The sequence below is a fragment of the Callorhinchus milii genome, unplaced genomic scaffold (assembly GCF_018977255.1).
Source record: "Callorhinchus milii isolate IMCB2004 unplaced genomic scaffold, IMCB_Cmil_1.0 Scaffold22, whole genome shotgun sequence".
Classification (NCBI taxonomy): domain Eukaryota; kingdom Metazoa; phylum Chordata; class Chondrichthyes; order Chimaeriformes; family Callorhinchidae; genus Callorhinchus; species Callorhinchus milii.
Genome location: NW_024704763.1, coordinates 8,026,395 through 8,054,335, shown reverse-complemented (window position 1 = coordinate 8,054,335; position 27,941 = coordinate 8,026,395). Strand labels below are relative to the sequence as shown.

At 44.6% G+C, this 27,941-nt stretch overlaps 1 protein-coding gene across 1 annotated transcript in view; it reads left to right on the top strand.

Annotated features, from left to right (window-relative positions):
* Positions 1-15,016, top strand: part of loxl1 (lysyl oxidase-like 1) — a 35,760-nt gene extending 20,744 nt beyond the window's left edge. The window contains exons 4-7 of the mRNA XM_007909413.2: positions 7,843-7,999; positions 8,880-8,975; positions 9,117-9,232; positions 12,333-15,016. Of these exons, the coding sequence (XP_007907604.2) occupies positions 7,843-7,999; positions 8,880-8,975; positions 9,117-9,232; positions 12,333-12,339 (376 nt within the window). The 3' untranslated portion in view covers positions 12,340-15,016. The remainder of the gene's footprint in view (positions 1-7,842; positions 8,000-8,879; positions 8,976-9,116; positions 9,233-12,332) is intronic.
* Positions 15,017-27,941: the final 12,925 nt, after the last annotated feature.

Here is a 27,941-nt window from a genome sequence, read left to right as displayed (position 1 = left end):
GTTTAGTGTGTCAGCCTGGCTCAGGTAATAGAATTTTTCAAGACTGAGGTGGATTGATATTTGTAAGGGTATCAAGGGCCATGGGGCAAGGACAGGTAACTGGAGTTGGAAGTACAGATCAACCATGATCTTATAGAATGGCGGAACAGGCTCAAGGGCTGAATGTTCCTATGAGGCAAGATAGCTCGGAGGGGATCTTATCGAGGTGTGTATACAAATATAAATGAGATTGAAAAAATCCACAACAAAACTTTAGGATTCACTAAGGCAGCAGAACAAGAGGACTCAGGTTTAGGGTTCCAAAGGGCAATTTCAGGACAGACTTTCTTTACCTAGAAGGTAACTAGTGACTGGAATGTTTACCAGGAAGGGCGGCTGAAGCCAGGACACTGGCTTGACGGTGTGAAGGGAGGACGGGAGGTCAGGTGTTCAGGAAGGACGAGATCAGATGGGCGGAAGGGCTTTCTCGACTCGAACCGATCTTGTGATCTTGTAAAAGGCCGCGTCAAACAAGGTGGTGTTTGTATTTAAGGTTGTGACTTGCGGGTGGGTTTGTAGAGCTGTGCGTTCTGCTGCTGTTTCTTGATGTAATGCCAGTGTTGTTGTAGTAGGGTGAACACTAGTTGAAATACACAGAACCAGTCAGCCCTCCGAAGCTTGACGCCAATCTCTGTGTTAACTGATTGCTAGTGATTACCGGCACGCTGTGAGTAATGTTTAAAGTTCTGCTTTGTGACTTTCCCGGAGACCTTGTGTAGCTGCTCTTGGGAATCACGCTAATGAGCTGTTTCCTTTTGGCTGGCGATTTGCCGAGTATTCTGTAACCACACGGAGAGCGGCTTGCAACGCGAAGGGAATGTTCTGAACAAGTCAGTTTAGTGTTCAGACCAGGAAAGCCCTAACGGCATGAACCAACTTGGGTAGCGATTAGCAAGTTTGTCAGTGGAGTGATCACCTGCAACAACAACAAATTACACTTGAATAGCACCCTTCATGTCGGAAAGATGCCACATGACGTCCCAGGGCCCCTAGCACTGCATTGGAGCAGTGGAGCACCTTGGCTGTGAATTCAAAATCCCAACGTGGGGTTTGATAGTCGCTCGGGCACTCTGCAGATCTCATAACGCCCACAAGATACACAGTCACTACACTTCAAGTATATTCTGTGAAGCGCTTTGAGAAGTCTCGAAGATGTGATAAGGCTCTACATCAAATGCAAGGATTATTGTTATTATTCCTATTATTCTGTGACAGGCTTTGAGTTGTTTCAACAACCTGATAAGGCACTATATCAAACGTAAGGATTATTACATTCTTTAGTTTTGTCTAAGAGTAGTTCCCGCTGAAGCTTGGGCCTCAGTTCCGCACTGATAGCAATGGTTTCATTACTTGCTTCAAATGGGATTTTTCCCATTCCCAACCCCACAACAAACGTTATGGCAGAAAAGAAATGGACTGTATTTTCACACCATCTGACTGCAAAGTACTGGCCAATTAGCAGATGTCTGGAGAGGGTTAGCTGAGCTAGCGAACTCTCTTAAAGCCGGTTCACGTGACTGCCAATTGGGAGCAAGATTTAAAGCCTTTAAGATCCCCAGAGATCACTTGGGTTCCAAATCCCATCGACTTCCATCGACTGAGATGGGGCTATTGAACCCTTAGTCAACCACACGTCACTACACAGACTCTTCCTGGATCTTGTCAGTTCCCGGTACAGAGGATGAATGCCTGAGGCTAAATGGAAGCCAGATTGTTTCCCTGAGGGCTTGTATTTAGTATGGGGATAGAGATTAGATCTTTTCCTCCAACGGCCAATGGATGTGTACAAAAGACTCCTTCACTAAAAGAACTGCCTCAGTATTCCCTTGAGATGAGTGTTCATCTTGCATTTGATATCACGCCTATTACATCAAAGTGTTTCAAAGCACTTTGTAGTAATTGCTGTTAAGCCTAGCGACTGTACATTTCTCGGTGAACATAGCAGTCAGTGTGTGCTAAGCAACGTTCCACAAACAGTCATGAGTTGAATGACCACATTTTTTAATCTAGAGGACTGTTAATAATTATAATAATAATAATCTTGCATTTGACATAGCGCCTTATCACATCGTTGAGACATCTCAAAGCGCTTCACAGAAAGTATTGTGAGGTGAGTTGACTTGTGGGCAAAACACGGCAGCTAATTGAGCAGAGCAGCATCCAACAAACAATCGTGGATTGAGTGACCAAACTCGTTTGAGGGATTATTATCCCCGGAAAGCAATCTGCCAATTGACTAACAACTGGGTTCCTACTTCCTACTAGGTAAACAGAGGTATGTGGAGTAAGGAAGCTTACGTAAGGTTTTCCCCCACTGGGAATCAAACCCGGGTCCTCTCGCTTGCAAGGCGAGCGCTCTAACCACTAAGCCACGGGACTCTGCTGTTCTGTGGTCCAAGACAGTTGCATCCTGAGGCATTATATCAAATGCAAGGGTTATTATAATTGCGATTATTCCTGTGAGAGGCTAAAAGATCGAGAGCGGTCTTTGTTTAACTGACTTGCGTTGGCTGATCCGAGGCTGAGAGGCAGCTCATAAAATAGTGCTTGGAACCTGACGACCTTAGGTTTCAACTGTTGCAAAAAAAGCAGTGACTCCAGCCCGTCCTGTCGGTGTAAATAAAGCACCAATTTTCCCTGTCGATGGCAGGCACTAGTAACCAGCTGCCTGAGCAAATATTCCCCTTGATCGCGTGCCCGTGACTTGGCAGGTCCTGAAATAATATACGTGCAATTTGCAAATGATTTATTCCACTCTTGAAGCAAAGTTACAATCCTCCCCCTCTTCCCCCCTCCCCAATGCCAGAAGCTGTGAGTTATTCTGTTTTGTTTATGGTTGAAGCAGTCTCATTTATTAGCAAATGTTACAGCCAGTCTCTCCTTCGCTGGAGCAGCCAAATGAACAAATTAACCCTTTCACATCTACATGGGCCTGAGCGACAATAATAATCCTTGCATTTGAGATAGAGCTTTATCATGTCTTCAAGACATCTCAAAGCGCTTCACAGAATATACTGTAAAGTGAATTGACTGTATGTTTTGTGTGCCAAATGCAACAGCCATTCGCAGTGTCCCGCAAGCAGTCGTGGATTGAGTGACCAATTTATTGAATTATTTTCTTGAATGAATTATTAACACCAGAAGAGCGATCCGCCAATTGACTAGCAACCAGGTTTCTATTTACTGCTAGGTAAACAGAGGCGTGTGGAGTAAGGAAACTTGCCAAACATTTCCCCCTGCCTGGGAATTGAACCCAGGTCTCTCGCTTGCGAGGCGAGTGCTCTAAGCCACTGAGCTACAGGACTCCAGTGCTCAAAGGCCAACTGCAGAGCTGTCATTAAGCCGCTATGGTTTTGCTGAACCATGTTTGCGTTGGATTTATTTGGGGAGGGAGGAGGCAGGAAGATTTGGCATTAAGGATTGAAAGATCCCACGGCACTACTTGAAAAGAGAAGGGATTTTTTCCCCCCGGCGTTCCCCTCGATAAAATTCATCACTCACTTCACGGCTGTTTGTGGGGCATTGATGTGTGCAAGTTGGTCTAAAACTTACACAGTCATTACCTTTTATAATAAATCCCTTGAAACGCTTTGAGATGTCCTCTCAACATAATAAGGCACTGGATCAAATGCAGGGTTTATTACTATGATATGATATTATCACTGATGATAATTACAGCATCAGCCAAACACCAGGGGTATTTATCTCCACCTGTAGGGAAGGACAGTGGGCAATGCTAACTATGGTCTGTTTTTGGCTTCATTATCTTTCGGTTGTTGGGATAATTATCACTGGTGATGATCTCACGAGACCCATTGTTTCCTTTTTAATCATTTATAAACCCAACAATTCTTTGTATTTGACTTAGCGCCTTATCACGTTGTCAAAATGTCACGAAGCACTTCACATTGTTCAGCATATAGTGTAGCGACTGTGTATTTGTTGGTGAAGGCAGTGGCCAAATTGCACAGGAATGTTCCATGAAAAGGCATGAATCCGGGAGGTCCGTTGGCATGGAAACCAGGAGAAACTCCCTTCTAATTGTGGTTGGAAACCTGCCTGTCTCAAAACTACCTCCAGACAAAGATTCCAGAGAGGATCGATACCTCCAGATCAGTATCTGAGGTACAGATCAGTCGTGTTCTAATAGAATAGTGGGACGGGCTCAAGGGGCTGAATGGCTACTCCTGTCCCAATTTCAGAAGCTGTCAAGGCAATCTGCCGCCCTAGCCAGCTGTCTAGATCGCCTATAGCTAGATCCACCCCTGACTATAAGCTGCAGTGTAAGTAAAATGTAACACAGCGATTATAGGGTCTCTGCTACAAACCTCTGCTACAAGTTTCGCCCACAAATATACGGTCAATTCACTTCACAGTACATTCTGTGAAGGGCTTTGAGACGTCTAGAAGACGTGAAGAGCGCTATATCAAATGCAAGGATTATTATTATTAAATTATCAGCCTTTTTGACTGCTGAGTTAATTCTGAGTTAACAACAGTTAATCCGAGACAGCAGAGGAGAGAATGCAACAACAACTTGCATTTATATAGCGCCCTTCACCTCGGACGGCATCTCGGAGTACTTAACAGTGGCGGAGCCCGATGCCGAGCCGGGGGAGGGGAGGATGGTCTTCAAGCGCGACCTGAAAATGGGGCGAGATGGGGGGCAAGGTGAATACGGTCTTAGACTTGCAAAAGATAAAATTTTAGGAAGTATTCCTTTATGCAGAGGGCAATTAACAATTGGGACAGGTTACCGAGAAGGGTGATTGAGGCCAAGATACTGGGACTCATTTAAATATAGCTCGGTTCTGTGATGGGAGGATGGGAGAGTGGGTGTTCTGGAAGGACAGGTGGGGGTAACATGGCGGAGTTTAACCATCTGAAACTAACAGCTTACCGTTGCAAACTCTTGTCCAGTAGGCTTCCTGCTGTTTGTTAAACAAGATCACGTTTTGTGCGTGTGTGTGTGTGTGTGTGCGTGCGTGCACATGGGGGTGTGGGTCGCAGGGGGGGTACTTTGTAAGCTGTAAAATGCAGAGCTCGTTGCTGACCTAATGAGGGTTACTCTGAACCCACTGTTTTATTTGTTTCCTTCATTTCCCGTTTCACAAAGTCATAAAAACCCATTCCCCAGCGCTGGGCTACAAAACTGGCCATTCATTTCCATTTTCTTTTCATTGTGTGTCAGCCTGGCTCAGTGTTAGCACTCTCGCCTCTGAGTCAGAGGTTGGGGAATTCATATCCCACATTGGGGACTGAAACTCACATAGTCTACGCCAGGGTGATGTAACCTGAGCTTAGATGCCCTATTTCAGAAATGTTAACATAACGTAACATTTAAAGGTGATCTAGCGAGCGGCGGAGGGGTGGAGGGGTGGTGGGGAGGGGAGGGGAGGGGGGAGTGGTCCTGGACAAAATCCTGGTCTAAGGAAGGAGGGAGCTGCATTGCGAGATCCTGTTCTTCAGGTGAGATCTTTAACCAAGGTCCCGTTTGCCTGTTCAGGTGGATGTTAAAGACTCCACGATGCTGTTCCAAAAGAGAAAGGAATTTCTCTCGGTGTCCTGGCCAACAATCCCTCACATAAAATTGGGAATCCTCCTGTCGTGAAGGACGCTATACCAAGTGCAAAAATTATTAAGGATTATTAATGCAACCTCCGTTATACTCAACCTTCTGACTCACAACACTGATGTGTTTTACATAGATAATTATTTGGGGAGGACAAGTTTGCAGGGCCATGGGGAGAAAGCGGGGGAGTGGGGTTGATTTGGATAGCTCTTTTAAAAGAGCCGGCACAGACTCCTTCTGGACTGTGTAATTCTATGATTCTATGATCTCCTGAGACAGTTATGACACAAGGCTGTATAATGCCAGATCAGAGGGAGAGAGGGATGTTCTGAATGGTAATGCAGTGGTCCAGATGGCAGATATTTTAGTGAAATCTTTCCAGTGGAAAATACGTTCCAGGCAAACGATGAAGCTTGTTTCAACTTGACTGGTGCTTGGAAATATCTCCTGGAAGCAGATGCAGTCAGAGCAAAGAGACTTATCATTGGAATGCACGCAAACTTCCTTTACTTGGTAAAACGCACACTGCGCATGAAGATCATTGGAACTGCACACGGCTGTCTTCCTATTCCCCATCTCTGGTCAGTGTTACTTTGCCATCATTCACGGTCCACCCAGGTCAGGGCAATTGGCACTCAGCGAAAAATCCACTCTCTACACTTCCTGAAGGAAAACAAGAACAATGTTATTAAATAGCCAGACTGTCACAGTGTTATAATTAGTATTAATATTATAATTATTATTAATAATAATAATTTGGTTATTCAATCCACGACTGCTGTGCACAGTTGGTTGCCGTGTTCTGCCCACAGAATATACAGTCAATTCACTTTGCGATATATTCTGTGAAGCGCTTTGAGATGTCTCAAAGATGTGATAAGGCGCTGAAGCAAATGCAAGGATTAAATTATTAATGACCCCTAGATTTCTGGGGAAATAGGTATAGTCCTTGATGTGGGGCTATTTAAGTTTTGCACATAATAATAATAATAATCCTTGCATTTGATATAGCGCTTTTCACGTCAGGAGGACGTCCCAAAGCGCTTCACAGAACACACTGTAAAGCGAATTGACTGTATATTTGTGGGCGAACGCGGCTGCCAATTGCGCACAGCAATGTCCCACAAACAGTCGTGGATTGAAAATGACCAATTTATTATTGTTTTGGGTTTTGGAGGGATTATTATTAGGCTCTGTGTGGAGTAAGGAAACTTGCCCAAGGTTTCGCCCTCTACCTGGAATTGAACTCAGGTCTCTCGCTTGCAAAGCGAGTGCTTTAACCACTGAGCTGCAGGACTTCAGTAGCAAAGCGAGACCACCTCATGCTTCGTACTGGCTGAGGTGAAAGAACATTGCATAACTATTACTCAGTGTGTAGATTATTATCTTATATGGAAACCCTTCCCTTACTGGGGCAAAACATTATAAGCTGTAGGATCTGCTATTTTGGTTTGAGATTGGAAGTTTACTGTTCAGGGACTGATGGCCTGAGCTCCAAGATTTCAGTCTTGGGAGAAATCAGCTCAGAGGGGACCTTACAGAGGAGTATATAATTTTAAATGGGATTGAAAAATCAAACCCAGAACAGTACTTCAGGAAGCACCAAAACAGAAGAACAAAAGGACACAGGTTTAGCGTTACAAAGGGCAGTTTCAGAGCAGACACCAGGAAGCGTTTCTATACTCGGAGGGTAATTAACGACTGGAACAAATTACCAGGAAGGCCGGTTGAGATCAGGACCCGGGGACTCATTTAAAAAGCACGAACTGCCATCAAACACGACACAGATCGATCAGGATTGTAGCGGAGATATAGTGAGCATTGCTGGCGTTCACACCACCCTCAGCGATTTTGCGTGTTCGTGGTACTGCATATAACAAGTCATTGCATGAACCTCATTTTCCCCAAACCCACCGACTCTGAAATAAAAAACGTAGTCGCTGGGAACACTCAGCAGGTCAAGCAGCATCTATAGAGAGAGGAAAGTGAGTTAACGTTTTAGGACGATGACCTCTTGTCAGAACTGGGGTATGTTGGAAGGGAGCAGATTATCAGGACAAGCAGAGAAGGGGGTGTGGGGCTGGGGCGGAGAAAGGCAAAGGAAAAAATTAGTTGGAGGGCAGGAGATGATGAGAGGTGTTGATGGTAGTTGCTGAGAAAAGACATGTGGCTCTTTTCACAACTACAAACTAGTTGAGTGTCGGTCGTTAACTCTCTCTCCCGTTTCCCAGGCATTACCACAGCATGGATGAGTTCAGTCATTATGACCTGCTGGATGCAGCTACCGGGAGGAAAGTCGCTGAGGGCCACAAGGCCAGCTTCTGCCTGGAAGATACAACCTGTGACTTTGGTCACTTGAAGCGTTATGCGTGCACATCGCACACGCAGGTGAGCAGTGTCACCAGTGCAGCGCCATTCACTCACCAGCCATCCCGAGACAGGGGTCAGTCTCAGTCAGTCAGTCAGCCTGGCTCGCTCGGTCACGCTGTCCGCCTTTCAGTTGTGGACTCGCACCCCACGTGGGGATTTTGAGCTCAGGGTCTAGGCTGACGCTCAGTCCGTTTGTCGGAGACGCCGTACTTCGGCTGAGACGTTAAACCGAGCTCTATGTCTGTTCGGGTGGACGATAAAGATCCCATGGCGCTACTCGAAAAGAGAAAGTAGTTTCTCTCTCCCCCGGTGACCTGGCCAACAATCCCTGCAGATGAAATCGGTCACTCACTCCATGGCTGTTTGTGGAGTGTCAGGTGTCAGCCCACCACCACCTGGCCTGAGTGGCCGGTCTTTATAAGTAAACCTCAGGGGCCGGGACATGACAACCAAGTGTGACCTTGTCCTGCCATTGACGTGCAGCGATGTGTGCTGTGCTATAGGGACCACTGCGTTCCCATCAGGAACTGGCACCCAGCCTGACCTTTCCTCCTCCTTAATGCCAGCAGCACTGAGGCCAATTGCAGCCCTGACTGACAATACCGGGGACCAGTGAGCAGACCTTCTGCCTGGTATTCTTACCGGCCTGTGGCTTTAACAAGAGTGGATGACGGGCCTCGAAATGTGTAATGAGCTCAGGTGAAGTCCTGTAGCGCATTGGTTAGAGCGCTCGACTCGGAAGTCAGAGACCAATTTTTGATTCCCGGACAGGGCGAAAGTGGAAGGCGAACTAGATGAACCTTGGTCTTTTTTTTACCAAGCATTTCTTACGTTCTTCTGTTGAGTTGGATGTATTACACTGGTGCAATGTTAAACCTGTTCTCTGGTTCTCTTTCAGGGGCTGAGCCCTGGCTGTTATGACACATACAACGCCGACATTGATTGTCAATGGATTGATATCACAGACGTCCAGCCAGGAACGTACATTCTCAAGGTATAACACGGGTGAAAGCGACGTCTTATTAACTTGTTAATTATTGACCGTGGTATTGACATGTTAGTAACACGTTACGACATTGTGTAACACATTCCCAATTGACGTGCTTTTGAACGTCTCATGTCTTCTGTATTGCAGCTTCAAGTAAACCCCAATTATCTTGTCCAAGAGTCAGATTTCACAAACAATGTCATCAGATGCAACATTCACTACACAGGGCGGTATGTTTCGACCAAGAATTGTAAAATAACACAGTAAGTATTAAAAGTGGCAAGTTTGCCTTTTTTTAAAAAAAAAATTCTGATTTGTGTGTTATAGTTGTCAGCCTGGCTCAGTAGGTAGCACTCTTGCCTTTCAGTAGAAGATCATAGGTTTAAGTCCCACATCAGGACTTTGAGCTCGAAGTTTAGGCTGGCCCTCACTCCAGTGTATTTGGGGTGTGTGTGGTGCTTGATTCTCGGAGGTGCTGTCCTTTGGATGAGATTTAAACCGAGGTCCTGTTTGTGCCAGTTCAGGTGGATGTTAAAGATCCCATGACGCTATCTGAGAAGTGAAGAAAGAGTTTCTCCCAGTGTCCTGGCCAACATTCCCCCAGATAAAATTGGTCACAAAATATCCAGTCACTACACTTTACAGTATAATCAGTGAAGCTCTTTGAGACGTCTTGAAGACGTGATAAGGCGCTCTTATAAAATGCAAGGATTATTACTATTCACTTCAAGGCTGTCTGTGGGACGTTGCTGTGCACACATTGCGTGTCGCCCACCAAATACACAGTCACTGCACTTTACAGTAAATCATGTGAAGCACCATGAAACATCTTCCTGAGGTAAAAGACATTATATTAAATGCAATGATTTTTATATATATATATATATAAAATATGCAGACTATGTTCCCCATCTAGGCTCAGTACCAAACACACAGACTATTATTGCACTCCATCACTGTGAAGCCACTGCTGGCATTAATCAATATCAAATTAAAAATCACAAAATTCATCCGAGTCTACATTTCAGGTGAGACGTTGTTGGCTCCTCCATCGAGATTCCAAGGAGTTCGCAGACTGGAGCAGGCAATCCCTCTCCTGGCCGGAGCTCTGTATTCTAATCGTTCAAACAAACAATTAAAGGGCAGTGGTGGAGGGCAGCTGCTCAGTGGAGAGCGATGTGGGTTGAGGAGCATCGCCCACAAATACACAGTCACTCCACTTCACAATAAATCCTGTGAAGCGCTTTGGAACGTCCTCCTGACGTGAAAGACTCTGCACCAAACGCCAGGTTTAATTATCATGATTAATATTTCTCAGGAGCTCGTGAGATTTGCAGGAGGCACAAAATACTCCTGTCCTCTGAGCAAAGCCGAGTCTTCATCCTACATGAATTTCAGGAGCGATGCTGTGCTTCCTGTTGCAGCTCTCTGCCCGGACACCCCGCTTTCTCAGCTGTTGTTGCACCTTTGTGTCTCTAGGTGGCACATTCAGACAAGGCAACCGCCCACAGAGCGTCACTGATAACTTTTGTTTTTCTATGAACGTGTCTGTGTTTAAGCTGCGGTTTCCGCGCAGTGAAGGGAGGTTTCTCCCGGTGTCTTGGCCAGCAATCCCTCAGGTAATGGCAGTTTGCAGGATATTGCTGTGCGCAAACTGACTGCGGCGTTCACCTACAAAAATACACAGTCACTCCACTCTACAGTAAATCCGGTGAACACATCTTTCCCCGACATGAAAGGTGCTGTACTCAAAGCTAGGATCATTTCTTATTCATTATTCATTGTACATAATGTATAATATATAATAATAATCCTGCAGTTGATATTGCGCCTTTCATGTTGGAAGGATGCCTCGAAGCCCATCACAGGATTTACTGCAGAGTGTAGTGACTGTATTTTGTAGGCGACCATGGCAGCCAGTTTGCTCACAGCAAATGCCTCGCAAACAGCAAGTGAAAGGCTATTCCCTTTACATTTTCAAAGATCAGTGCAGGCTGGGAAACGAGCACTGCCGAGCTATTACTGACACATTCAACTCAACGTGGAGTCTGATTCCTGTGTACCGTGTAAACACCTGGGACTTGGACTGTGAACAGAGAGAGCACAATACAAAGGTAGCTCAAAACACAATATCCAGTATACAGTGAATAAAAATGATAACAACTTTCATTTATAATACAGTGCCCCTCACACAGGGTAACATCCCAAAGCACTTGACAGTACCAAGCTCGGGGGGGGTGGGGGAGGTGACCATAGGCACGGTCGAATAGGAAGGGCGTCAGGCACGACCTGACCTGAAGGTTGGGACGGAAGGGGCAAGGTGGAGGGATAGAGGAAGAGTGTTCCAGATTTTGCAGGACATTGGTATCATTAATATCTGTGCTTTACCAAGCACTCGACTGGACCTATCTCTTAATCCTATTTCACTGCTCGTTCCCCAAACCCTTTATTTTCGTGCCTTCATTCCATCGATTGAATTCCTTTCCAAATGTTATAAATGAATTGGCCTCCGCAGCCGTTTGCAGGACCACATTTCCCTCTCCTACTAAGACTAAGTGTGAAAAAATAATATTCTTCCAACCTCCGCTTTGAACACTATGTCTAAAGGGTATAGAAGGGAAGGCATTGATGAGAAAGTAGACATCAATAATAAGAGTATTTAAATAGAGCACCTGTCATGTCAAACACTTCACAGATAATTGCTGCAAAGCGCAGTGAGATAGTGGAAGAAAGAGAGGGAGAGAGGCACTGAAATTAAATGGCACACTTCATACACTTCACGAATGGCTGACTCTGGGGCCTCATCTGAACAGGAAGTATTTCTTTACCCAGAGGGTAACTAACTGATAGGAAAACAGATTACCAGGAAGGGTGGTTGAGCTCGGGACTCATTTAAGAAAGAGCTTGATGCAGTGATGGGCAGACGTTATGGAAAGATGAGATCAGATGGGCTGAAGGTATTTCTTCATCTGCATACGCCCCAAAACTCCGGAATTCTCAACCTCAATCCCCTTGCCTTCCCCACTACATTCCCATCTTCAGGTCATACCTAAAGACTTTCCTCTTCAACCATGTCTACGGTCACCTCCTTTCCCCCTGCTTGGTATCAAACTCCACCGATGTTAAGCACTGCACAACACTACCCCATATGAAGATGTGAAGGGTGTTGTATCAATGCGATTTATTTGCCTTAGATATGCTGCTGGCTAACTCACGTTTAAGACCCTAGCTGTGGATTATTGAGGCAGTGGAAAACACCTATTAACCTCCACTTTATGAACAGCACTTCCCCACCTCTGAGGCACTTGGATTGGTTAAAGTCAAAGAAATAGTTTGTTCTGACTTTTGCTGCTGTTTCTACAGGTCATGATCGGCAAGTACGAATTTCCAAACCAGCGTTTCTGCTGAGAGGCTGTGGGAAGCCCATGGAACGCGATTGTCACAACAGCTGTGGGATTTTTTTTGTAGTCACGAATGGGATTTTAACAGGAGCACAGTCCAGGAACCACCTGTGATGTTGGAATGAAATAAGGAGAGCACTGGGACATGAGCCAACTGAATAGAGGTTGACACAAGCTCGTTATCAGATCATTGCATTGACGTTAGCAGCACGTGGAACACTGCTGTTAATTAGTAAAGCTGTAATGAACAAGGAGGTGTATGTTATTAGCCAATGAATTGCACCACACCTGGGTCTCCATGCTTACTCGGGATTGGGTCTTGGGTCTTCCCTTCTATACACTAAGTTTTTTTTTGCTGTGCTGGAGTCAGGTGATGGAATGGTTCTTGGGTATGAGACAAAGGTGAGTGCTTTCACTGCTGTGGACGTGCGTTCTTGATTTATAATACACCCTCTGGTTCAGTATTGGACACTCTGCTCTTTACCTGTCTTTGCTTTATCATTTAAGGTTGTGTAGGGTTGTCAACGTTTCTGCTGTTTGGTCTTAATTTGGAAGCTGTTTGTTTCCACTGTGCTTAGAAAGGAACTGCCTTGCAAATTAAGATGGGATTCACGAATTTGCCTCATTTCTAAGTTTTAAGGCCAAAAAAAAACTTATTTGCAGGCTGAGACCAGGTGAAATTTGGAGCCTTTGGGTCGCTCAGTATTGGTTTTGTGAACGGATGAATGGAATGTCATAAATTGCACTTTCCAGTGGCTTTTTGTAGACCTACATTTTATTGTTTCTCAAAGTGTTTGTTCCCACTTCAGTTTTTGAATTATTTTATCCTGATCACTTTCTTTTCTAAGTTTCCCGATGTTACTCTTTCCCGCCGGGCAAGAGATCTATTGTAAATCCTTCCAGGGCCTCGGTGACTGCTGACATCTAAATTGATGTGAAACATACAAGTGTAAAAACCATGTACATTGTTTCAATGAGTTATGCTGTGTTGCCCCGACATTCACAACCTCTTGAGTCGATAGTGTTTTGGAGCCTTCTGCGGTATTGTCCACTTTACCGTTTGATTCACCAGTTAATGCTTTATATCCTGTACTGAATGGGCTTTGAAAGCACCATGGTTCTGGATTGGAACCACTTTAGGTCGAAGAAACGATGTTCGTACTATCTTCGAAGCTTGGGTTAAATTGGGCAATCTGTGCACTCAAGCTTTCAGTCACTGCACCCCTAACCTCTCGCGCCCTCTCTGTCTGCTGCTTTGCCCACAAAATGCTTAGTCGCTCCACTTTGCAACATATTCTGTGAAGTGTTTTGAGACGTCTCAACAACATGATAAGGCGCTACATCAAATGCAAGGATTATTATTGTTAAAACCTATGGTCAGGTGTCCCTTTTCCCCCTTGTGTGGCATCCGACTCCATCGCCATAAAGCATTCAGATATTATTCTATGTGAGTGGTGCCTCGTAAAGACAAGTTGCTGTTGTGTTGTAGTTAAACTGCGAGGGATTAATCTAATATGCTGAAACCTTTTCCAACTTGGGGCACTGGGACGCCTTTTTTTCCAGACCTTTAAAGTGAGCAGATTTACGAGCTGTTCCACCGAGCAACAGAATGACCCAGTTCTGACTTGATCGCTCTGTGTTCAGGCTTACTCCCAAACTCGTTGTCTCATCCTGTTTATGGGACGTTGCTGGCTCAGTACGGCTGCTGCGTTTTACCTGTAACAACTTTCACTTGTCTCTATATTTAAGTGCTGCATTTATTTTTTTATGTGAGGTATAAGTAAATACAAGGTATTAACTAGTCTCCAAAAAAGGTGGGGGGGAAAGCTATGTGAATGAGCTCTTTGTTAACCAGAACTTCTGCGCGTTTCTATATTATTGATCAGAACAGAGGGGCAATTGGGTGCAGGGGAAGGGGCAATTGGTGTTTGCCTGGAAAATACACAGTCGCTACACACTACAATAAAATCTTGAGAAGCACCTTGAGATGTCATCCCGCCCTGAACGGAGATGCAAGGAGTATTACAAAGGCGATATTGAACATCTACAGCTTGTTCCTGATCTAGATTGTTTGCTGGGGGAGGCGAGGAACAGGATAACTAAGGTGTTAGTTGTCCTTGCATGTCCTTTCTTAACTGTAAACCTCTGCACTCATTTGGTATTGTTTTTGTTTTAATGCAATATTCAGATCACTGTCATTTTTTGTAAAGAACTCGCTTCCAGTAACACCTTTTACCACTGAGACAAGAAACTAATCTTCTGTGGATCGAGAAATAAATGAGTAAAGTAGTAAAGTAACAGATTATTATGGGGTGGGGGAGGAAGAGTTTTGATTTTTCTTTTCTGAATGCGAGCACAAAGCAATGGCTTTCAGCCTTTGCTTTGTGTTTTGTTGCAGACACTCAGGAACCAAAAACTGGAATGTCTGAATAGAAAAGTGGACTGCCCTTTTTTTAAAAAAAAAGTCGAACTCAGACTGGTAGCATCATTATATTATACCGCTGCACTTGACGACACTGCCTGGTGACCGTTTGTACCCATCTGATCGATAACCAAAATGTGTGTTAGAGAGAATCGGAACTGGTTAACCTTTTGCCAGACTTTGTAAGGCTTAATGTAATTTCAATAAAAAAATAAAACTGAAAACGCTTTGTTTTTTTTCCCCTCCTTTCGAGAAACAGCCGGCAGCTGGAATGTCTTCTGTCTATAATGCAGGTGGACACGTTACACTGGGATTTGCTCTGTCCCGGGACTGAGTGTCAGCCTGGCTCAGTGGTAAGCTCTGAGTCAGGAGGTTGTGGGTTCAAGCCCCACGTCACGACTTGGATTCACGTAGTGTAAGATGACGCTCCAATGCAGCCCTGGGGGGTGTTGCATTGTCAGAGGTGCTGTCCTGATGAGGATGAGATGTTAAACTGAGGTCCTGTCTGCCTGTTTAGGTGGATGTTAAAGACCCCATCGCACTATTCAAAAAGAGAAGGGAGTTTCTCTCCCGCTGTCCTGGCCAACATTCCCCCAAATAAAACTGGTCATTCACTCCATGGCTGTTTGGGACACTGCCTTGTGCAAACTGTGTGTCACAAAATACACAGTCAATCCACTATAACAGTATATCCTGTGAAGCGTTTTGAGAAGTCTTGATGATGTGATAAGGCGCCATATCAAAATGGAAGTATTTTTACTTAAATCGGGCACACAATGGACTCACAGTGTACTGGGGTTGTGATAAGCACTGAGTTACTCCCAGTTAGTGTTCTGGCCAACAATATCCCTAGATACAATTGCTCCTTCACTTCATGGCTATTTGTTGGACATTGCAGTGTGCAAATTGGCTGCTTGAAAAATATACAATCACTACGCTTTATAGTTTAAGGTGTCAAAGTGCTTCACAGGATTTACTATCGGGTGTGGTGACTTTTTTAGGCAAACAGGGCAGTGAAACAGGAATTTTATTTGGGGGGGAATTGTTGGCCAGGACAGTGGGAGAAATTTCTGGAATAAAGCAAAAGTGCTCCACTAAACAGTGTTTGTGTGTGTGTGGTAATGGTGGTGGGGGGAGAATTAACTTAACTTTTGATTGCATCATATCCTGGCAATTAAACATCTATTAGCACTTGATAAATGTTCACTCATTAGTTTCTTAGTGTTGATTTCTTTGTGAAATAATCATGTTTGTTTAAAAAAAAATCAGTAAAGGAGGTGGGGGGGGGAATGAACCAACCTTTTGTGGATCACACATGTGGGCTTATAAATAATAATAGGTACATGAGAGTTATTTCAAGAGTGATTTAAAACCGTTTCAGCTCTGCCTTTCCATTCGTGAACTTGGCCTGAACTCTTCAAATGAGATTAAACGAGGGGGTAGAGGGAGAAAAAAAACACATAAATAACTCAAATTGCAGCGAGAAATTGAATCTGAATTCACTTTTGGGTTCTGAGTGAAGGTCGCATTCAAACCGTAGACACAACTTTCGCTTTCAAATACTGATCCACCTTGCCGTGCCCTTCCATCATTCTCTAGTTATCTTGTCAATGAGATGACGCCTTCCAATTGTCTGGGTATCCATTAAGGAATCCTATAGTCAGTGTTTAGAGCACTCGTCTCGCAAGTGAGAAATCTGTGTTTGATTTCCGGCAGGGCGAAACGGTGGGCAAGTTTCCTTACTCCACACACTTGTGTTTACCTCGCAGTACATAGGAAGCCGGGTTGTTAAACCATTGGCAGGTTGATTTCCCGGGGTAATAATTCCTTCGATACTGGGAACACTCAGCAGGTCAGACAGCATCTATGGAGAAAGGAAAGTGAATCAGCATTTAGGGTCCACAACCCTTCGTCAGAACTGGGACATGTTGGGAGGGAGAAGTTTTTATGGGCTATCAGAGGGGGGGGAAGGTAGGGTAAGGAAAATAAGGGAGAAAATGGGTTAGAGGACAGGGGATGATGGGTTAAAGAGGTGTTAATGATGCAAAACAAAATAAGGGGATTGCAGCAAAGCAGGGGAATAGAGGTGTTAGTATTGCTGAAGTATTAACAGTGTTAAATGTTAGTTAAAAAGGCATCTAAAATTGACTTCAATTTTCTTGACACTGATAGACGCCTTTCAGCTAATAGATAATCTTTGCAAACACAAAAAAAGGAAACATGCTGAGTGAGATTTTGGCGGCGGGGCTGGCGGGGGGGGGGGGGGGGGGGGGGGAGAGCAGGGCACACAAAAACAGTCTACAATTTTGTACCATTTTTAAATCGATGTAAAGATCCAATCTGCATTAGACGTCTTTGAATAAGCCCCATGGAGCTTTCATTCTGTTAGAGGTTTTGCCAAGGAAATGCAGACAAAGTAACAGCACAAGGGCAGTGTCAGTGCCTGTCGCAACCTATACTTACTGTCAGCCTGGTTCAGTTGTTGGCACGCTTACCTCTGGGTCATGAAGATGTGGTTCCATGCCCCACGTTGTGACATTGGGCTCTTACTCCGTGCAGGGGGAAGCGCTATATTGTCAGAGGGCCATTCTTTAGGTGAGAAGTTAAACCTGGCCAACAATCCACCGGATAAAATTAGTCACTGACGCCATGGCAGTTTGTGGAAGACTGCTGTGCATAATGTTCTGCTGTGTTTCGCCCGCAAAATACATAGTCGCTCCATTTTACAGCATATCCTGTGAAGCACTTTAAGACATTTCAATGATGTGATAAGGTGCTACATCAAATACAAGGGTTATAATAATTAGACTTAACTGGACTGTGCGTGTGCCTCAAAGCCGTAAGGGTTGGGTGATCCAAGCTGGACAAGTATTGTGAAATTGATTCCTCTCTGTTTATCTGTTCTGGTGGACATTAAAGATCCTGTGGCATGACTCAAAAGGAAAGGAGTTTTTTTCCGATATCTTGGCTCAGATAAAACATTTTTTTTAAAAAAAGTTTGTTTTTGGACATGTTGTGCACAAACTGCCGCATTCACCTGCAAACACACAATCGCTTTACAGTAAATCAAGTCAAGCACTTTGAGGCATTTTTGATGTTTAAAGTGCTTTATTAAATACTATTATTGTTACTTATTATAGAAAAGGTTAGAAATGTTGGGGTGGGGGGTGAAGAGAGAGCATAAGTGATGTGAAGGATTAGGAAAATCTAAGAATTACTTGTATTGATTGGATCCATCTCCCATATGAGATTCCGCTGTCAGTCAGTCCCCTTTCTGCTGGTCTTTTCTGTTTTTGTTTCAGATTTCCAGCATCTGCAGTATTTTGTGTTTTGTTTCCCTTTATGCTGGTGTTTATTGCTGAGTTAAACTCAACTAGAAAATTATAATGGTCCAGCGAACAGTAAAGTCTGCTACTTTCTGACTGACACGTACTTGGCATCAAAATTTAATGGCACTTCATAAAATAACTCCTTTTTTTGCACCAGTCAAACCAGGAGTGTCAGGACTTGTAACTTATTTAATGAAGCAAATGATAATATTTCTCTATACCCAATGAGTATACACTTGGAAGCTTCCATTTCAACCACACAAGTGTTTTATCTCATCTGTGAGCAATTGGTCTCTGTGTTTTGCCCATAAAATATACAGTCAATTCACTTTAGAGTATCTTCTGTGAAGTGTTTTGAGACAACAACAATAACAAATTACATCAACTCTATCCCACATTCCCTTTGCCTCCTTCAAAGCATGTCTGAAAACCTTCCTCTTCAATCGTGCTTTTGGCTATCACCCCCTACCCTCCCTGCCCTCCCTGATCCCGAACCCCATCTCAGGTCCAAATCCCTGACTGTCCAGGCGGAGGGGCTCAGGGATGGAGTTTGAGAGCAGATATCCCAACCTGTAATGGTGGAGCAGGCCAGTGTCTGGGGATGAATCCTATATCTGAGCTCTCACCTCTGCTTTCATTTACCTCTACAAGATCGCCTGCCTCAGTCATTACCTCTCTTCTGGGCTGCTCACCCCTTCATCACCTCCGGGCTTAATTATTCCAATGCTCTGCTCGCCAGGCTCCCTAACTCCTCCCGACTCATTCTACAGGCCACCCAGTAATCATCAGCCTGTGTCCTCCCCCACACGAGACTCCACGAGCCTATCACCCCACCTTTGCTTGCTTCCACTGTCTCCCCGGCCCCTCACAGAGCAAGCCAAAGCCCTAGCCCTGTGATAGTCCTAGCTGGACAAGCAGTCGGAAAGCTTGCCCGACAGCAATATCAATCACTATGTGGGTTTAGCTGGTTAGACTCCAGCAGTTACTCCAACCCGCACTCTGGGCTCCCCAAACCTTGGATCTTACCAACTTGCACCTAATACTTTCCAGAATCAGGTAAGCAGGGGACGTCCCTCCAGGGAGGGAGAGAGAGAGAGAGAGCGCATATTCCATTCCAACAATCTATCTCTGGGATTTCTATGTGAGGTGGGATGCAGGGAATTCTCAGCTTGGTTTGAATACTCTTAAGTATGGTGATGGGTTTTCACATGTGCCAGACACCCGGCTGGGCAAAGAAAAGAACAAATTGAAGATCCTTGTCTTCATGTTTAACTCACGCACCCCAACACCCCCTCACTCTACCTTTGTGGCTGCCCCCCACCACACCCTGCAACCCTACCTCCCTGCATTCAGTAAACACACGCCCCCCGGCTTGATCCACCCACCATTGGTGGAGAAATGTTCAGTCCTTTCTCCCCTGACCTCCAACCATGTCACCCCCGCCCTCTTTCTATCTCCACACTATCAGAGACACCGTCCTTCAGATTGTAACAAGTCAGGTCACGTCTGCCTGTTTAGGTGGACATTCCAGATCCAATGACAAACAACCCTCCAGCTAAACTGGTCATTAACCTTATTGCTTGGTATGTGGGTCATTGGCTTTCCCAAATTGGCTGTCATTGTCTGTCAACAAATACAGTCGCTGCACTTGACATTGATTATCTGCAAAGTGCTTTGACATGAATAGAGATTGAATGAAACTGAAGGATTTTGAATACTTTTTAGCAACTTTTTGAAAGATTTTTTTAGCGTGCATGGCTAATTGTTGGAGAGTGTGTACACAGCGATGCATGACATTGAAATGAGAAGTGCTGGTACTCTTAGGAAGAAATCCAATTTACTTTGCATTTGGTTGTTCAGACAAGTGCTGTCTAATATTGTCAAAGCTTTACTCTCGAGTGTTTTGTATTTGCTCAGTGCCCATGTGGCTGATGTCTGAGCAATAAATTCACGAATAATTTTGTATAGTGTCTTTCACAGTGGGAGGATGTCTCAAAGCGCTTCGCAGGATATACTGTAAAATGTAGCGACTGTATTTTATAGGCAATTTGACAGCAGCCAACTTGCACACAGAAATGCCCTGCAAAGAGCCATGAAGTGAGTGTTATCTGGGGGATTTATGGCCAGGACATTGAGGGAGCTCTTTTCTTTATTTTCGTGAGGATCATTAACTTCCACCTGAACAGGCAGACGGGACTTTGGTTTGTCTTATCAAAAGTATGGCACCTCCAAGAACACAGAGTACCCCCAGCACTGGAATGTCAACCTAAAAAACTTGAGCTCAAAGTCCTGAAGTGGGGCTTGAACCCACAAGCTTTTGACTCGGAAGAGAGAATGCCAACAATGAACAGGAGAGATACAAAGAATTGATGCCTATTTATAGGGTGATGGTTCTGTATTCACAGACACTTGGAAACATCTCATTGTTTTCTTCTCCAATTAATTACAATCAATAGTAAAACTAAATCATCGCAGCCGTAACCTTGTATAAAAGCTATAAACTCGAACAAATTCGTTCAACAACAATTTATTTATTAAGCTGCTATAAATGTAGATACATCCACTCCAGCTATAAATGTCAGCAACTGCTCACCAACTAACTAGCTCTTAATGGATTTCAGTAATAATAACATTACATTTGATACTCTTTGAAGCATAGCACTCCAACAATGGAGTGCTTGCCCATATTCTGTTGGTGTGTCAGTCTAGACCGTGAGTTCAAAGACCTCAAGTGAGGGATTGAATTCACAACTTCCTGACTCGGAGGCAAGAGTGCTACCAATTGACTTCTGACGAAAGGTCATCGACCTGAAACCTTCTCGACCTGAAACGCTAACAGACTTTCCTCTCCATAGATGCTGCCTGACCTACTGAGTGTTCCCAGTGACTTCTGTTTATATTGCTACCAATTGAGCGAGGTTGATGCCACTTGAGAAGCTCTCCCTAAGTGAAAGGCGCTGCAGTTGTTGTTGGCATGCAATGTCTCACTTTTTAATGAAGGACATTTATTTTGAGGATCTGGTAAGGTTATATGTATAAGAGAATTAAAGAATATAAATATGTGATTTCAAAGCACTTTCATTTGGCACCGAGCTAGTGAAATAATGAGCTTCAGCCAAAGGCAGGTCTTACAAGAGCCAGGGTTAATGGGATGGTATTAATCTGACTCTTTGCTTCACTGTTAGTCCCATTCTCAAAGCATTTGTTCCAGCCGATCTGATACCCGCCTTAACATTTAGATGCTGTGGTTCACAAGTGGATGACCTAATAAGAATTGTTGGGTTTCATATAGAGCCTTATCGAGTCATTGAGATGTTTCAACGGGCTTTACAATATATATTTTAAAGTGTAGTGATGAGTTTGTAGGGGAACGTGGCAGCCAATTTGCATCCAGCAATGTCCCCCCAAACGGGCATAGAGTGAACGACCAATTTTATGGATTGTTGGCCAGGACATCTGAAGAGAGGAACTCCCTTCTCCTTATTAAATAGTTTCATGGGATCTTTAATGTCCACCTGAGCAGACAGACGGGACTTTGGTTTAACATCTCATCTGAAGGACGGCACCTTTGACAAAATCAGTGATCAATCTATTCTCTGATGTGGAGCAGTCCTAGAATTTACAGCACAGGAGGTCATTCGGCCCATCGTGCCTTGCCGGTTATTTAAAAGAGCTATCCAACTACTCCCCCGCTCTTACCGCATAGCCCTGGAAATGTTTCCTTTTCAAATAACCATCCAATTCCCTTTTGAAAGCTACAATTCCAAAACGGCAGTGATGCTGTGCTCATTGACTCCTTCGTAAAAAGAAAATAGAATTGAAATCTACTCGTGAACAGTATTGGAAGCGACAGAATAATTTGGGTCGCGAGGCAGGTGAGAACCGTCCCGAAATTCCACCTAGTCTTAGGATATGAGACCCTTTTTGCCTGGAGATTGCGCAGATCTGTACAAAATCTGCTCATTTGGAAGCTGGTTTAATCTACGACATTGTGAGGACTGTGGAAAGCTGGCTTTTGACATGAGAGGGAATTTGCACGTCCTAAATGTGCAATGTTATATTTGAGGGGAAATGGTCTCGTGGGCTAAGACAAGGTGGATTCTGAGGCCTGGTGGTGTCCATGGAGGGATTGAAGCTATGGGTTTAACAGTGTAGATATAGGGATTGGTGAAAATCGTGGAGAATTTGGTTAATTACCTTTGGGGTTCAGGGAGTACAGTCACAATACTTTCCTTCAGATCTAGAATCCTGGGTGCACTCAGTAATACAGTGGGATTTGACAAATTATTTCTGCTAAAAGAACATTTGTATCAACAGGCAATTAATTGGAACAAAGTGCTAAACTCTCCCAGAACCATCGTTCGAATATACATTCAGCTGTGGTGCTCTGTCTTCGTTTGTAGTAAATCCTGAGTTTCAACGACAAGAAAGAAGAACAGCAACAAATTACATTTGTAAAGCACCTTTCATGTCGAGAGGATGCCCCAAGGACAGTCAGGGATTTGGACCCGAGCTGTGAGGTTGGGATCGGGGGTGGTGTGGAGGGCAGGGAAGGTAGGGGTTGGAGGATGGCCGAATGGTAATAATAATAATCCCTGCATTTGATATAGCGCTTTTCACGTCAGGAGGACGTCCCAAAGCGCTTCACAGAACACACTGTAAAGTGAATTGACTGTATATTTGTGGGCGAACGCGGCAGCCAACTGCGCACAGCAATGTCCCAAAAACAGTCGTAGATTCAAAATGACCAATTTATTAGGAGCTAGGAGTAGGAGACAGTGCGGGAAGTGATGGGGGCAAGAGTATCGAGTGTGGAGGAGAGGGTATTGTGGAGGAGGGAGAGAGGAGAAGAGGGGTCAGTGAGGGTTGAAGGCCAGAGGGAGAGGAGTTCAGAGGACTCCAAGGCATCGGTTAGGGATTGTGGGGGTAACTTCTTCCAAGGGCGGTAGAAGATGGTGGTGGGTCTGGTGGAGGTGGGGAGGGGGGTGGAGGAGGTGAAGGAGATGAAGTAGTGACAACCTTTCTCTTTTCAGGGGATCTTTCACAAGTTCACAAAATCATTGATTTGGCCCATTCAATCTCATGCTTTCAAAACCCCCAACCTGCTGTCCACACCACCCCCCACCCCAATCACAGCATCAAGTTACTTTCTAAAATGAGTTCCAGCAGTGCCCCGGGTGAAGAGAAATCTCCTGCGTCTTTATAATCTCAGTCCTGAAATTTCTGGGGAATGGTTGAAAATGTTTGCCTTTTATTTGTGTTTCTTGTGGTTTCCAATGCCCTTGGACAGCCCTGTCCTTTCAGATCTCGCGTGGGAGTCAGTAAATCCGTGGGGAAAATCCCTCCGCAAATGCAGATTTCCAGGGTTATAAATATTTTCTCAGGAAGAAGCCAACAAGTCATTAAATATACAAGCTGTGATTTATATCTATGTGCACTTTATTGTCTTTCAAACGCTGTGGTCTTGCACTGCATCATGAATTTCACATACGTCTGTTTAGTTTCTGCTCTGAATACAAAGCGATTCTTGCTGTCGTTCTGCAAACCAAAGCCATCTCTTTTTAAACACAACCATTCCCTACCCAGCCCTGGCACTGGCTCGCCATTGTTCTGGAGTAAATACCCTCCACAGTTAGCCCAGTAGGGAGTGACTGGTAGAGTAGTTTAACAACACATTGCATTTACATTCCCCGAGGCTCTGGAACTCTATCCCCCAGTGCCTTCGCTTTGCTTCCTCCCTTTCCTCCTTCAAGGCCGGTCTCAAGACCTTTCTCTTTGACCGTGCCTTCAGCTCCCCTCTCAACTCTCTACCCCCTCCTCACCCCCTCCCTTCCCTCCCCTCCCCTCACGCTAACCATTTCCCCCCTCCTCGCTCCTTCCCTCCCTTCACCCTGACCATTTCCCCCCTGCTCGGGTCCTGACCCAACTGTCCAGGCCTTGGGACGTCCTCCCGACGTGAAAGGCGCTCTATCAATGGAATCTTGTTGTTGTATATAGCGTCTTTCAAGTCGTGAGGACATCCCAAGGCACTGGGCAGTGAAGGATTTGACCCGAGTTGTGGATTGTGTTTAGAGAGGAGCAGAGGGCAAGGAGTGGGGTGTGGGGGGTTGTATAGGAGGAAAGATGACTGAAGGCGCGGTCAAAGAGGCAAAGTGAAGTGGAGGGGATGAAGGTACAGAGGTGGGGGTAGAAAAGCTGAAGGCCTGACCGCCGATGGTGAATTTCAAGCCCTAAAATTCCACCTCGTCTCAACTTGTGGAGACTTATCTTAAAATTCAAGGTGGCACAGAATTCTTAAATCCCAGTTTTAATTTGGAACTGTGGAAAAACAGCTTCCAAATTGACTTTGAATGAAAGAGTTGCTCATAATTTTGCGCCACCTTAGATTTCAAGCATTTCAACACCTCGTCTGAAGAACCGCACCACTGACAATGCACCGCTCCCACTGCACTGGTATGTCTGCCGACACTATGCAATTTCAAAGTCTTGCATAGTGGGCCTCTACTACAACAACAAATTACACTTGTAAAGCGCCCCTCATGTAGGGAAGTCATCCCAGGGTGCTGGACGATCAGGGTTTTTTTTTTGACCTGAGCTGGGGACTTGGTGTCAGGAGGGCAGTGGGGGGTTGGGGGTGGGAGGGTGGCCGAAGGCACAGTCGAAGAGGATGGTCTTGAAGGAGGCAAGAGAGGGTGTGAGGCGGAGGGATTGCAGGGTAGAGTTCAGAGTGCGGGGGCAGAGATGCTGAATGCCCTACCGCCAACGGTGAGGCAGGAAATGCGGGCACAATCCACAATCTTCTGACTCGAAGGTGAGATTGCTACCAACTGAGTCAGGCTGACAATCAATACTTAACTTATGGTAACTTTCCCTTTCTATCCTCTTCTCCCCCCACCCCACCCTTCCCCACCCCCAACCCCTCTCAGTAGATCTTTATTGCTGCACTGTGGTGCTAAATCTCAAATTGTTTTTATCCCGCTGCTAAATCAAAATTGGTTTACAAGATTAAAGTAAATTAATTATTAATGCAATTTGCATGATGTGAATATTGACAAGTGGCAGGCAGTCTGCTGAGTGGACTGGGATGAACTGTGTGATTTCCTTTTGAGTGCTGGTTGCCCTTGACGCATGTTAAAATATGCATTGGCTTCCTCCATAAAGTACCCACCCAAATGAGCTTTCATAAAATATGAATGGTACGTATTAGAAAGCACACTCGGAGCGAGGTGATGAATCAAATGTCAGAAAGATCGGATCAGATGGTATTCATTGAAAGAGAAAGTTAAAACTGTCGATTGTTAGGCTGGAGGGCGGAGGGAATAATTGTATCATAATGATCCTTGCTTTTGATATGGCGGTCGAGGTATGGGTATGTGTCGTTGTGACGTTTCAAAGCACTTCACAGGATTTACTGTAATCTGGGACACTCTCCTCGTGAGGGGCGCTGTATAAATGCAACTTGTTGTTGTTGATTGTGTATTTTGTGGGTGAACTTGGCAGCCAATTTATACATAGCAATGTCCCAGATACAGCCATGAAGTGAGTGACCTATTTTATTTGGGGGATTGTTGGCCAGGACACCGGGAAGGAGAAACTCCCTTCTCTTTTTGAACAATGCCATGGACAGGCAGACGGGACTTTGGTTTAAAGTTTCATCTGAAGATGTTTTGATGACATGATAATTTGCACAGTCCCACGGGAGTGGGGGTTGGTGGGGCGAAGCTGAAGAGGGTGGGGAGGAGAACGTTGACTGAAAGTGCCGTCAAATGGTTAAGCCTAAAAAGAGATGAGGCATTGTATCAGTGCAAGGATTAATGTAGACTTGCTGTTGAGAAGCTTGGTCAATGTTTTACCCATGACGGAGTCTGTTCCTGATGCTTTTTTAATCCCTACTTTTTATGGATGGAGTAATCTACACTGTGTAATAGAATTCATGATATGTCTGATAATCCTTCACGCTGAATATGCAATCACCAGAGGAAGTGCAATCAACTGGGTCTCAAAGGCTGCAAATTAATTTCAATGGTGTGTGTGAGGGGAGGGGTTGTCTAGTTTAACCCAGATGTTAGTCGATTGGTGGGTCACTTTACCTGGAGTAATAATCCCCATAAATTTAAATAAAATTTGGTGTGCGCAATTGATTGCCGCTTCCCGCTCACAAAGTGTACAGTCAATTCACTTTGCTGTGAAGCGCCTTGAGACGTCTTGAAGACGTGATAAGGTGCAATATCATTATTTACCCTCTGCATAAAGAAAAGTTTCCTGGTGTTTGTCTTAAAATTGTCCTTTTACAACTCTAAACCCGTGTCCTCCTGCTCTACTGTCTTGGTGCATCCGAAAATATTGATCTGGGGTTTCTACGGTTTCAATCCCATTTAAGTTAAAAGTTTGCATACCTCTATGAGTTTTCCTCAGTGTTGTTTTCTTTTAAGACGAGAGAGTCCTAGTTTATCCTAATCATTGCTCACAGTTTATTCCTGAAACACTGGGGATCATCTACACACAGAGAAATTTCCCTGTGTCGGTGGCATACATAAATATATATAACTCAGTCTGGTCTGGATACTCAATCACAGTGATGGATTCCTTCATGTGTCTGACACCTGGCTGACCCAAAAAAAACTTTCCTTTGGGTTAGGTCCAGGGATTTATAAACCTCGCATTTGACACTGGGCCAATAACGTCAATGTCTCTCAAAGTGCTTTTCAGGGAATTTCTGTTAAGTGTATTGATCGCTGTGTTTTTGTAGGTGAACACTGCAACCAATTTGCACAGCAATATTCCCACAGACAGCCACAAAGCGAGTCTTTCCTTGTAATAAGGGATTGATTGAAAGATTGTACCTTGTGGTCAAACATTATTTCCATTGCAAAATATTTAGTTCTAGTCTGAAAGGTTCAGAATCACCATCAGAGCCAAAATGATTTTTTCAGGTGTCCACAATAACCAATTCAAATTGGATTTATGAGGTGTAGACCTGACTCAGTATGCTGCATCTAGGTGCAGTTTGACCAGAGTCTATACAGCTTGAGTAATAGGTAAGGAAACTTGCTCAACGTTTCTCCCTGCCGGGAATCGAGCCCAGAACCCCTCGTTTGTGAGGCGAGTGATCTAACCACCGATCTACAGGGCTCCAGTGTAGCTGGATGGCAATAGGCCTTAGCATGTCACCCTGGGGAAATGTAGGTGTAATCAGTATTGACTGAAGCATGTGGTTGGGTTTGCTCCTGTTTGGGCCAGAAACAACTGGTGGAAAAACTTTTTATAAAGAAAAAAGATATAAAAAGGCAGAAATATCTAAATGCAAATGTAGTTGAATGAGACTGAATCCAATAATGAGGAAAGCCTCATCCAATACTCATACTGACCAAATGGAACCGCTCAAGTTGAACAGATTGAAAGTAATCAGCAATCAAAAACCTATGACTATTCACTCACCAGGCCATTTTTNATAATAATGTTGCTAAAAATTAATAATAATGAACATGAGTAAAAGTGTCTTATCTCTTCAGCCTGCTCCATCCCACTCCTCTACCCCCAACCCCCCACCTCTTTTCTCAGGCTTTCTGCACGTCTCTTACTCCCTCTGCTTCATCTTCCAAACACATCCTGAAGCTCTGCAACTCACTGCCTCAATCCCTCTGCCTTGTCCCCTGTTTATCTGCCTTCAGATCCCACCTGAAGACTTTCCCCTACGATCTGAGTCGCTACCGTGCGTGAAAGCACAACATAGGCGCAAGTTGTTGTTTGTTTCAGGTCGGGAGGATGTCACAAAGTGCTTCACAGGATATGATGTAAAATGTAGTTAATGGCTGTGTAT